The sequence below is a fragment of the Ursus maritimus genome, unplaced genomic scaffold, assembly GCF_017311325.1.
Source record: "Ursus maritimus isolate PB19 unplaced genomic scaffold, ASM1731132v1 scaffold_7, whole genome shotgun sequence".
NCBI classification, from domain to species: domain Eukaryota; kingdom Metazoa; phylum Chordata; class Mammalia; order Carnivora; family Ursidae; genus Ursus; species Ursus maritimus.
In genome coordinates, this window is record NW_024426885.1 from 30,938,913 (window position 1) to 30,951,906 (window position 12,994).

General features: G+C 37.7%; 1 protein-coding gene across 1 annotated transcript in view; it reads left to right on the top strand.

The window, feature by feature from the left end:
- The window catches only part of TM9SF3 (transmembrane 9 superfamily member 3), a 70,668-nt gene that overhangs the window by 12,844 nt on the left and 44,830 nt on the right, over positions 1-12,994 (top strand). The window contains exons 3-5 of the mRNA XM_040624262.1: positions 7,565-7,687; positions 10,701-10,861; positions 11,895-11,972. Of these exons, the coding sequence (XP_040480196.1) occupies positions 7,565-7,687; positions 10,701-10,861; positions 11,895-11,972 (362 nt within the window). The remainder of the gene's footprint in view (positions 1-7,564; positions 7,688-10,700; positions 10,862-11,894; positions 11,973-12,994) is intronic.

Sequence of the window (12,994 nt, forward strand, 5' to 3'; positions counted from 1 at the left end):
TAGAGGGAAACAGTTTTCATGGGCTACAAAAGTGAGGTTTACTTTACTTTCGGACTGAGCACCTTTAGATGAAAAGAACAAGAACTGGCCGGGTGTTATTCCCCAAGAGCTGGCGGTTCCTTGGAGTCTTGTCAGCTCTGCACCTCCAACGCGGATATGCTGCTAAGGGAGCCGCTAAATTAAGTGGTCCAGATGAAAAAGTAAATGCTGATTAGATTTCTCTTTCTACTGTAGTCCCTTGCTTGCCCTGTTCAGACACATAGTTGATCATGCTTTGAAAAATGTTTTATGAGGTTTCCTGGTTATTTATACTGTCATAGAATTTTAAAGGTTGGATGCACCTTAGAGATTGTGTCATCTGATTTCCCCTTAGTGAGGCCCAGAGATGAAATGATTTGCCCAAGGCATATCACAGCATATTAATAATGCCACAGAAACTAGAACCTTCTGTCCCTATGTGAATTATAGAAATATTTATATTGTTAATCTTTTCATCTCTCAAGTGTTTGATTTTTAAAGGTTCTTCTGAAGGCATAAGAAAATAAAATTTTGGAAATATTTTGAAACTAGAAAATACTGTGTATATGTATACATACACACATGTGCACATAGATATACACACACACCTTTCTTTAAATTTAGTAGATTCCATCAGGCTAAATGGATTGGTATATCATAAAGTGAAGGTCACTAAATAGACTTTTAGGGAACGAATAAGAGTTTTAAGTCTAATGTAGGATGCCTCTTACTTGAGATTTTACACACCACTCTTTTCCCCCCTAATAAATATACTACCACTAGACAAAATACAAAATTGAGAACATTTAGAGAAAATTAAGAAGAGAAGGGCAGAATTAAATGGGGTATCTTTGAGGGCGCCTGGGTGGCGCAGTCGTTGAGCGTCTGCCTTCGGCTCAGGGCGTGATCCTGGCGTTCTGGGATCAAGCCCCACATCAGGCTCCTCCGCTGGGAGCCTGCTTCTTCCTCTCCCACTCCCCCTGCTTGTATTCCCTCTCTCGCTGGCTGTCTCTCTGTCAAATAAATAAATAAAATCCCAGTGCCGCCTCTGCCTACCTGTGTAGTCATGGACAAATTATTCTGCCTCTTTGATCTCATTGTCCTCATCTGTGAAATGAGGGAAATAACATCCATTTGATAGAGTTGTTCGATTTAAGTGAGGTAATTTATGTAGAGCATTTATCAAAGTTCCTGATACATAGTTCACATTTTAAAAATGGCCGTCAATATGGATACTGATAGCACATAATGTGGGTCTCTAGTTCCAACTTAATTTGTTACTAGCAATTATGAAATGTTAAATTAGTTTACTGATTTTTTATCTCAAGCTGTTGCACTAGCCCGCTGGGTACTTCAGTTAGTTCTGCTAGGACAGGGACAGTGGCATTCTTGCTCACTCTTGCATCCTTAGCTATGAAGACATTGTAAGCTCTCAATAAACTGTGTAGCACCTGGGCAGTTTGTGCCAATCTGTTCTTTAGGTAATTGGTTCGCTGTGATCTTTAGATGATCTGAAATAGTAGTTCCTTACCAGGGGCGGTCACTGTCCACTCCCCTCCCCTTCATTTGAGAATTCTTACAGTATAATGAAGGATATTGTTGAAAAGTTGATGGCTTCTAAAGGATTCTTTTCTCCCGTTTGTTTTATTGATCTTCATTTGAATTTTCTTTTCCTTGAATATCCCAACTTAACAGAGGGATGAAATTGTTTCATAAGTATTTCTTCTGCTTCTCTGGAGTGAAATGATAAGTTGAGAGTACTACAGATAGAAATGCCAAGGGCCAGTTAGAGTCCTATATATTTCGAATTCAGGGATTCTCAATCTTAACGATTTTCATCCTCAATGTTATGAGGTGTATTATCCTTATTTTTCAGATGAGGAGTTGGGCCCCAGAGGTTAAGTAACTTGTCCAAGGATTCACAGATGGAAAGTGGCAGAGTAAGGATTTGAACCTAGGGAATGCAATGCTAGAGTTTGAGCTTTTAACCACTATGCAGTGTGTCCCTCCAGATAGCTGTCTGGTGGTGTAAAGGCCTGATGGCCGAAGAGTGGGGAAAGGGCTGAGGAAGTGGCAGGTTCTTTTCATTCAGCCTAAAGATTTTTATTTAAGTTAATCCCCCCACCCTGTTTTCAGTTCCTGGATTCTACTCTCCCTGCAGTCCCTAATTCTGCAGCCTCCATGGTGGTGGTCTCTAAGAGAAGGTGCCTCTGGTCTACTGTAGGGGGAGTTGAGGTTATTCATCTAGCTTTGTAATGGGTGGAGAAGGGGACTTGGACATCCAAGCCTTCCATAAACGTATTTTTATACAATTCCCCTGTGTGTTCAGCCCTACATCTGTTCCCTACTTTTCAATGTGTGTCTCAAGTGTCTCTTGTGTTCAGTGACACCAAACCCCTTTCTTCTGTTACGGTTTCCTCTGCTTTGCTATTTTCTGTTCATTTTCAATTTTCCAAAAATATGCTGAGATATTTTCTTACTGTCTTCTTCTTCTCCTTGTGTACTACATCCTTTTTATTCCTTTATTGACTTTTTAATGGGGTTTCAGGAGGGAAAAGACACATACTTGTGGTTAATCTGCCTTGTTTAATTGGAAGTCAGGGAACTCGGTGCCATATTTTGTCCTCCTGGTTTTACCCAGTGTTTTAGCCAGACCAAATAATTTGAATCTTGTACGGAATCTTGATTCTAGGTATTTTGAATTCTTGGTGCTAGCAGTTCCTTAAACCTTGTGCTAACTGCAAATTTGAATAGCGTGGGCTTTTTATAAATTCTTATTCAAGCCATTGATAACATTGTTCTACTCCAGATTGATATCTATCTTTTTTCCCCAAAAGGATGTATATGTATATATTTTTTTCTGATTTTGATGTGATGATATAGGATCAGTGTATAAAATTTAGAAACTACAGAGAAATATAAAGAAGGAAATAAAAATCATCTGGATGTAATTACCATTAACATTTTCTTCCATCCTTCCTTCTTTCTTTACATTCATCCACATTATTTAGAGTTTTTAAAAATCAGGTTCATGTTATTTATCTGATTTTAAAAAATTGGTGTAACATATAGTGTTTAGTATTTGTCAGATACTGCTTATTAACTCTTAATAAGTTATATATAAATTAGTTTTTACTCTTCTTATTTTAACATCTATGAGCTTGTCTTCATATTGTTAATTACTTTTTTAAAAATATGTTTATGTAGTATTCTATAACTTGGATATTGTAATTTTTCCCATTTCCCAGTTATAAGATAATCTGATTATTTTCCTTCTTCCTTTCCTCCCTTCCTTCCTTCCTTGCTTTTACTTTTTACCTCTTTTTCCTGTCAGAAATAATGCATTTGGCTACCCTAGCACATAAGTATTTTAATGCGTCTCTGAGTCTTTTATTAGGATAAATTCTTGGAAGTGGAATTAGTGAATCAAAGAATATAAACATTTTTAAGGCAGTTCTTGATGCATGTTGCCAATTAGTCATCTAGGAAAAAATTGTACAGTATATATGGCAGATAGGTTGGTCAGTTAATCAGTACTCATGTATATGCTCAACATGACTATTCCAGATTGTCCAGTCCATTTTTTTTCATTCAGCAGTTCTTAAGTGTTTCCTGCCTTCCAGCAGTGTGGTAGACTCTCTGGATGTACAAAGTTGAACCAGAAGCTCTGGCTTCAGGGGTCCATGGGTTCTCTGAAATTGTACGCTTAGTTTTGTGTGAATGTACATTTTAGAGGGGGCAAGGGAAATATTACTTTCATTGAATTCTCAGAGGGGTGTGTAGCCCGAGGAAACTTAACACTGTCTGTGAATGTATTGACACTTTTATTTTTTTATTTTTTATTTTTTTTTTAAAGATTTAATTTATTTATTCGGCAGAGATAGAGACAGCCAGCGAGAGAGGGAACACAAGCAGGGGGAGTGGGAGAGGAAGAAGCAGGCTCATAGCGGAAGAGCCTGATATGGGGCTCGATCCCATAACGCCGGGATCACGCCCTGAGCCGAAGGCAGACGCTTAACCGCTGTGCCACCCAGGTGCCCCTGTATTGACACTTTTAATCCTTAAAACAACTCTAGGAAGGAGAGAGCATAGATGTTATCTCTGTTTTATGGCTGAAGGATCTGAGGTTTACAGAAGCTAAATGAATTTTTTAACTCACATAGCCAATAAATAAAGACTGAAACTCTTAAGTTTCTATCTTTTTTTTTTTTTTTTTTTAATAAATCTGTCTATATTGACTTCATGAAAAACTGCCAAGTGCTGTTGAATTTGAGGTTGAGCATTTGTGATTTCCAGTTTGGTAATGCTGTCAAAAGAGAAAGCTAATAAAGCTAGGCATGATATATTCTTAGAGAACTCAAATAATTACCACATTCTTTTTTCAATGTTTTCACTCTCTGTTTGAGCTTTATTAGTTATTAGTCTGGGATGTTATTATGAATTGATGACAGACTTATTGGCAGGTAGTTTCCAGGAACTACTCTTGCTCTCTGCTTTTGAAAAATCAGTATTAACAGTTGTCACTTTATGCCTTTGGTTTTGTTTTTTCCCCTCATGTAACGCCTTTACACTGGCGAGATCTTAATTGCATCCTCTTCAGAATTGAGAGGTGTGTGTTTCGTCTGAGAAAGGTATGCCCTTTTATAATTTTAAAGCAGTGATTTATGGTGGTAGATTTTTCAGGAGATTTTCCAGTTCTGCAGAACGCTGAATGATGATCTGGCATATTCAGGCACATCACATTAGTTACCTTCAAAGCGGCGCCCTCCCGAGAGAAGCGCTGTTCTAGCTGAGCAACCAGACTCTTCAATTATTTGTGATGTTTGTATTTGCCCACATGCCTGCAAGAGGAATTTCATTAAAATATGATCAACTAAGGTCCTTTTTATAGCCTGCCATCAAGATAGGTTTTCCCCTTTGACCACATTTCTTTACTAGATTTTACATCAGTGAAAGATACTCTTCAAGACTTCTTTGTGAATCATTCTGAGATAACTCTGCTCAAAAATTTCATTTGTTTAAATTGGCATTTTCTCCTATATACACACACACGCAGACACCCTAATCATACACAGATGCATGTGTGTATACATACTGTAATACACTTCATGTTTTCCTTTGCCAAATAAATGGAAAATCATGCTTTTAAAATTTGCTAAAATTTTTTGCTTATTTGTTTAGTGCCTGTTCTGTGCAGGGTACTGAAACAGGCATAGCTCAGGGTAAAAAGGATATAATCAGTATAGACATAGCTCTCAAGACCTGATGGTCTTTTGAGGAAGTAAGATACTGGTATGAGGTTATAAGTGTTATAGACCTGGGTACTGTAGGGAGGTATGGAGAGAAAGCCATGGGACTTCAGAGAAAGAGACAGGCTGTGGGGTTTGAGAGGTGTGAGGGGTGGGGAATCAAGGATTACTCTGTGGAGGAGAGGGTAGGGGGATGGGAAGTATTTTAGGATGGGCATTTGTGGTGGACTTCCCAGCATAGGCAAAAAAGTCCAGAGGCCAGGAGAGCACAAGGTGTGTGGGAACTGCAGGTAGTTGAGTTTGGCTGGAGTATAGGGAGAGAGGATGATAGATAGTTGGGTGAGAGAGAGCTGAACACAGTTCACACTATGAGGAATCTTAAAAGCTTTATCAGGTCAGTGCCATATTGTATATCTCAGAACTTCATACATAAAACCGCCACATTGTTAATGGTGATTGTCAGTGACTGTCTGATTTTAACAGCAAGGGATTTGGTGGCTTTGCAGTGTTTCACTGTGAGGTCTCCCACAGCCGTTTGTTGCTACCGAAGCCTGGACCTTCCTGTGGTTCTCTTTTTCCCCTTGTTGCTGTAGTTGCCTGCTGCCCTTTGTGCAGTGTTGCACTCCATGGAAATCCTGTTTGGGGACCTCTTGCTACCGTTTCTCCTAGCTCCTGCTGGAAGAACCCTTTATAGCCACATTGTGGCCTAACCCTCCCTCCATTCTCTGCTCAGGCGTAGTTTTTGCCATTATGAAAATCCTAAATTCCTTGATGCCTAAAAGGGCCTTAATAGAAAGGAAATCTGTATGGGAGCCATTGTTGTTGGAGACAACAAAGTGGTTATCTTCTCCTACTTTGGGAGTAAAAGTATTTCCCTATCCCTCCTTTATGGGACTTCAGTGTTTCCTGCCATCTTCGGTGTTGTGGGCTTGGGGTACCCACTCTGGGCTGAGCTATAATAAGGGGAAGCTGTTCTCTCTTGTTGAGGGTTGGGGAGACAAGTTGGAAGTGTCTGGAGTTACAACTCAGATTGCTGTTTCTCATGGAAATAATATTGTAGTTGGCCACTAATCATGGTTCAGCTGCAGTTTATGTTTAAGAAGTTTTAATCAACATTTAAGAAAGTTAACGTCGTTTCTTGGGGGGAATCGTATTTCAAGTTCTTAATAACCAATGATACAGTACAGGAGAACTTAAACAGCTGTGCTTTCTTTTTGTATTGTTGTTAAGATTTATCTTTTATTCTCATTGTGTAAGTAATATATGAAAACAATTTAATAATTTCAGTGGACATCTAGAGTGTTGCAGGTTTTTTGGGTTTTGTTTCATTTAGAAACTAATGACCATAAGCATATTTTTCCAGTTTTATTGAGAAATAATGACATATTTCACTGTATAAGCTTAAGGCATATAGTATGATGGTTTGATTTACGTATTGTGAAATGATTGCCACAAATAGGTGGAAAGAAAAGAAGAGAAGAATGAAGAAAAAATTTTCTCATTGTGATGAGAACTCAGGATTTACTCTTAAAGACCTTCGTATGTATCATGCAACAGTGTTACCTATAGTCACCATGCTGTACATTGCATCCCTAGTACCTATTTATAAGAACGTTTTGAAAGCACATTTTTGAAAGGTTTATAGGTTAGAGACCATCTGAACAATATTGTGGTAGCAGTATTTTTGAAAGCAGTCAAGAGTGGAAATGACTCATCTCTAGGGGACCTTTGGGTAATTTATAAACAGTGACACCTGCTAGATAGAGGTTTGTATTTTAATCTTTCTAATTATGAAGAGTCACTGGGATTCCTCATAGAATCTGTGGCCTCTAGTGTCTTGCATTTCCAAGAATGTTAAAAATGAATATTGATCTCAGAGATCTTAAAGCTAGAAGTTGTTCTAATTAGGATCCTATTTTTGAGTTTTTGTATATGTTAAACAAAAACTTGTTTATGTATTTTAAGCGTTCTTATTTTTGTTTTTTAAACCAAATCATCCATTTAAAATTATTTTATAAATGTTCTTATATAGTTTTCTTTATATAAAGGACAATTTTTTCATGTAATAAGATAATCTTGGAAAAGGAAGATGGTTAAATTGTTTTACTTTGAAAACCCTTCAAACATACATAAAAAGGGAAAGAATTCTGTACTGAACCCTCATATAGTTATCACCTGGATTCGACGATTAGGAATACAAATTTTACCTTGAGGAAATGTTGGTTTTTTTCTTGCATTATTTTTCCTATAACTGTTTTACAAACAGTGTGCTAATTTGCAGTTTTTATCTTATGCAGATGATGTGATGCCAGCCACTTACTGTGAAATTGACTTAGATAAAGAAAAGAGAGATGCGTTTGTGTACGCTATCAAGAATCACTACTGGTACCAGATGTACATAGACGACTTACCGATATGGGGTGGGTATTGTATGTTCTGGTTAAAGTTTGGGAATATTTGTGTAATAAGCACGACTTATGTCACCAGTCTTAAGGTGATTGATTGTACTCTGAATCAGGAAGTGTGTTTTCAGTGTTTTTCCACAGAATGATTTTAACCGATTTTACGGTCCCCTTTACTTGAAGTGGTTTTAACATTGCTAAGCCTTGTATGAAACGCCCTCAAAATATAACTTTTAGATACAACTTTTCAGATTCAAGGGATTAAAAGGTATTTTGAACAATCTGAAATAGCCTCCCTTCCCCCATTTTTTTCATATCTTACTTTGACTTATTCTGTCAAATACAAAGGAACTAGATTTTGAAGTTTTATTTTGGCTTTCTCTCATGTGGAGCTGGTGGTATGGTTTTGAGATAAGACAGTCTCCTGAATTCCTTGTTTCACTAGTTCCTATGTTATTTTCCAAAACACTATCTGTTTAAAATTTTTTTCATTTTTTTTTTAAGATTTTTTTTTTTAAGTAATTTCTACATGCAGCATGGGGTCAGACTTACAACCCCAAGATCAAGAGTCGCATGCCCTACTGACTGAGTCAGCTAGGTGCCCCTAAAAATGGTTAATGTTTTAGCTCTTATTTATCTCTGTTAATGGAGAGGATCTATGGCATAGTTAATACAGACCTGTGCAAAATCCAAACTTTATTTGTGTTGGACATGATTACATTATTTAAGTCGTTGGTTTTTTTGTGTTTTTTTTTTAAAGAATATATTTACATGTAGCTTTGCAGGAGAATGATATTAGGGAAAGGAATTACATCTGTGTACTGTTGAAATGAGTTATAAACATAGCAAGTCAGTCTAAAGTAAGTGAATATTCTAAAAGGGGCGGAAAAAAAAAAACCCCGGGTAGTTGCATACTTACTGCAATTGGCAGGGCATTTGGGGACCACAGCTGCTCTTCATCCCTTTGTTTCTCATATGGGTGACAGCTTGCAAGGCACAGAGCTCTGCCAGATGTGTACTAGTGAGTGACTGGGTAGGGAGAGTCCCATAGCTGGTTTGGCTGCATTAAGATGGTGAACTTGTTAAGAATCTGATTAAATTATTTTAAATGCAAAACACAGCCAACTATCAGCCAGCGTCTTTGATCATATTATTCTCTTAGTTTTTTTTTTCCTTCCCCTTTGGACACCTGTTCTTTGTATAATGAATATTCGAATTCTTAAAATTGTTAGCAGACTACTACATTCATGAGCAGCAAACTGAAATACTGAAAATATCAGACCAGAGTTTAATGTAGTGCCAAGATAAAATTTGTAAGAAAGTCAATCTCAAGATATAATTGTATGCATCATTGCTACTCTGTTGCATGTTAATTAGGTATAAATAGTAAGCGTTTCATATAAATGACTGTAATTAGTATTACATTAACACAGGCATTTCTGTGATCAGCTCCAAGGGTAGCAAGAAGATGTGCTGAATATTCACTCAAGATTTCTGAGCCTGTAGTTCAGGAGAACCCGTTAGTCAGGGTTTCCTCTTTTTTTTTTGGTGAGAGAGAAGGTTACTCCCGTGTTCTTTTCCATTGCTTTTGGGTTTCTTGTCTGGAACCTTAGGGTTTTTTCAGTCATTTCCGTGGGTCTCCTTAGCAACATGGCAGCTGTGCTTTCCTGTCCTGAAGTAAATCTTTTTTAGCCCTGGGATTCTAGGGTCTGCCATGTTTAGGAGAGTACATTTGGGTGTCCGAGAAGGTCTGAACTATGGGAATTCTTGTCAGAAAAAAAATTCTTGCTTGGCCTTTTTCTGGGGTAAGTGTTTCAGTGTCTTTTAAAAGCCCCATAGAGAATAGCTTCTTATTTGGTGTAATTGTGCCTCCACCCGCAGAGTTTTCAGTGTAGATAGGTAAATAAACCTTGATGAAATTAATTATTAGAAGGATTTCATTATCCCTCTGCAACCTCAAACACAATGAAACTGTATTCCTTGAATTTGCATCAGTTTGAGAGAACGACTTTGGTTAATAAGCAAATAATCCTTAATAAGACATGATCTTTTTTCCCCCTAATACTTTAATGAGATGCACTGACCATAGAGGGAAGGCCCTACGTAGTTACTTGTAGTGGATAAGGCTCTTGGGAAGTCTATATGTTTGGGTAGGGAACATAGAGAACAGCTACCACCTGTTGTCCTGACACTGTTTGGGTCTTCTTTCAATATCCCAAACTATGATCAAAATGATCATTTTAGGGGCACCTAGGTCGCTCAGTCGGTTAAGTGTCTTCCTTTGGCTCTGGTCATGATTCCAGGGTCTTGGGATAAAACCCTGCTCAGCGGGGAGTCTCTTCTACCCTCTCCATCTGCCCCTCCCCTCCTGCTTGTGCTCTCTCTTTCTCTCTTTCATATGAATAAATAAAAAATCTTAAAAAAAAAACAAAACCACAATGATCATTTTAAACTAGTGCCTCATTAACATTTCTCTTACGCTCCTTTTGTTTTGATGATTTCCCAAGGAATAGGTCCAGTACTTGAAGCATAAAGAGGAGGCATTTTAAGTTTTGATACTGATACACACGTATGTGCAGCTTAGTTAGGCATATGTAGATCTTAGGTTATTAGAGAAAGTGCTACATTGGGCCTCTGGAGAACTTGGTTTTAATTTTAGTTTGACTACTACTAACTGGGTGACCATGCCAGATGGTGACCATACTTCCCTGAAATTTTCAGGTGTTAGGAAGTATACACATATAAGGTGATAATTATTACCATGAAGGTGATACTCATGACAAAGCAATGAACTTTGAGGATCAAATTAGTGATAGATTATGTTGAGCTGTTCATGATATGACCATGGTTTATGTTGGCCAAGTCGTTAACAAAGAGTAGAAGTCTAGCCTGTACTTTTGTCCTTTTCTAACCATGAAGAATAATGGTAATATTGCTTGTTTATAAAAACTTTTTTTATGGGCTTTTAGCTTCTAACATATTTTAAACATTAAGTGATATTACCTTATATAAAGTGTTACTTCTTTTGTAGGTATTGTTGGTGAAGCAGATGAAAATGGAGAAGATTACTATCTTTGGACGTACAAAAAACTCGAAATAGGTTTTAATGGAAATCGAATTGTTGACGTTAATCTAACTAGTGAAGGAAAGGTGAAACTGGTTCCTAATACTAAAATCCAGATGTCCTATTCAGTAAGTATTAAAATAATTGTGTACAGGAAGAAGTGTTTGTGACCTAATAGCAATAGTTAAGTGTGTTTTACTACTTCAGTAAATGAAAATAGGGTGCAACAGAATATTACTAAACCTGTATTTCCTTAATGTATGTAAGTAAGCCTCCTAAAAGCAGGGAGATTTGCTTCAGGTCTGTATTAATACGATACAGTTTACGCACTTGCAGGATTTACCATTGGCTTCAACAAAGTTTACCGTTGTAACTGAGCAGTTAGGGCTAAGCCAGCCGTGTCTTTTCATGGTTATATTTTTAGATTGCAGTATACCTTGTTGTTTCTCTTTCCTTTTTACTGTTGCAGATAGAGATGATGCTGTATTGAAAATAGCTGGATTGGTATAGTTTACCATGTTTTTGCTTTATCAGTTGGAATAAGATACTCCTGCAGAGTAAGAGCTAGTCAGAGCTCTTTGCAACTGTCAAGTTAATTCTGTTCCATTAGGATTAAAAATAGTGGAAAGAAGAAAAATCTGATGTAGGTAGCCTCTCTCTTCACCAGTTTTTTTCCTGATAGCTAGTGTGAATCCATTGCTAGTAGCCAGTTTTTGAAAGTTTTTTTTAAGCTTATGCATATGTAACTAGTGCAAATGATATTTATGTAACTGAATTTACAAAGAAGTTTGATAATTGTAATAAAATGAATGCAATCTAAAGTCAAAGATGGATAGATTCTTATTTTAATTGGTCTAGTTAATTCAGTTCTTATCACATTAATAGATCAGAGTATATAAGTCAGCAATAGTTAGTAGTCCTTGAAAACTGAAATGATCCCTCTATGTATTTTGGAAGTTTTGTTAATGCAGAGGAAAGTTGGTTAGTTTTTTTTTTTCATCTTACGTGTTTCAGCTTCTCAAATTGGCAGTAACTTTCCACCATTTCTCTAGCTTCTTGTTCTAAGTCTGTAAATCTTGCCTAATTTTGCTCAGGGCTTTATTATCAGCTTATTAATTTGTTTACCGGCCTTTATTTTTTAAGTGAAAATTTTTTTTTCAGGTGAAATGGAAAAAGTCAGATGTAAAATTTGAAGATCGATTTGACAAATATCTTGATCCATCCTTTTTTCAACACAGGGTAGGTAAATTGTGTATTTTAAGACATTCATTATGTGCTCAGTTTAGCAAACATTAACAAGCATCTGCCATATTGCAGGGCACTGCACTAAGGCCGTGGAGTTGAAACATTGGGCTTGTGGTGATTTCACCTGTGAGCTCAGAGTCCTAGGGTGATAGAGAGTTTGAGGGGAGCAGTTGAAAGCCCCCTTCATCATGCCTGTGCTTTAAACCAGTTTTGAGTAACACAAGGAAAGATACAACAAACCAAAAGCCAGAATTTTACTTTTATTATTAATGATGCTGATACTGAAAAATGTGACTTATGTCTGTGGACAGGTGGCCTTCTTAATATTAAAACTCAGAATTGGGGGCGCCTGGGTGGCACAGCGGTTAAGCGTCTGCCTTCGGTTCAGGGCGTGATCCCGGCGTTGTGGGATCGAGCCCCACATCAGGCTCTTCCGCTGTGAGCCTGCTTCTTCCTCTCCCACTCCCCCTGCTTGTGTTCCCTCTGCGTCTGCCTTCGGCTCAGGGCGTGATCCTGGCATTATGGGATCGAGCCCTACATCAGGCTCTTCCGCTATGAGCCTGCTTCTTCCTCTCCCACTCCCCTTGCTTGTGTTCCCTCTCTCGCTGGCTGTCTCTATCTCTGTCGAATGAATAAATAAAATCTTAAAAAAAAAATGAAATAAATAAATAAAATCTTAAAAAAAAAAAAAACACCAAAAAAACCCCCCTCAGAATTAGACTGATTTCTCACACTCAGTGCTGGACTTCTGTATATGAGCACCTGCCCTTGAGAAACTTAAAATGTGGAGAAACAAAGCAGAATGTGTGAATCCTCTAGGAAGGAACGGATGAGAGTGGAGTGAGACCAGAAACTTTTGCTGGTGGAAGTCTTTCCACATAAAAAGGAACATCAAGACTGGGAAGAAATGCCCCCACTTCCCACCAGCGATGTAAGATGGAGCTCAGACCATAAGTCCACTGGCATCGTTGCTGGTTTTGTACAGGTGGTAGCTTTGGTACTTTATAGGAAAAAAT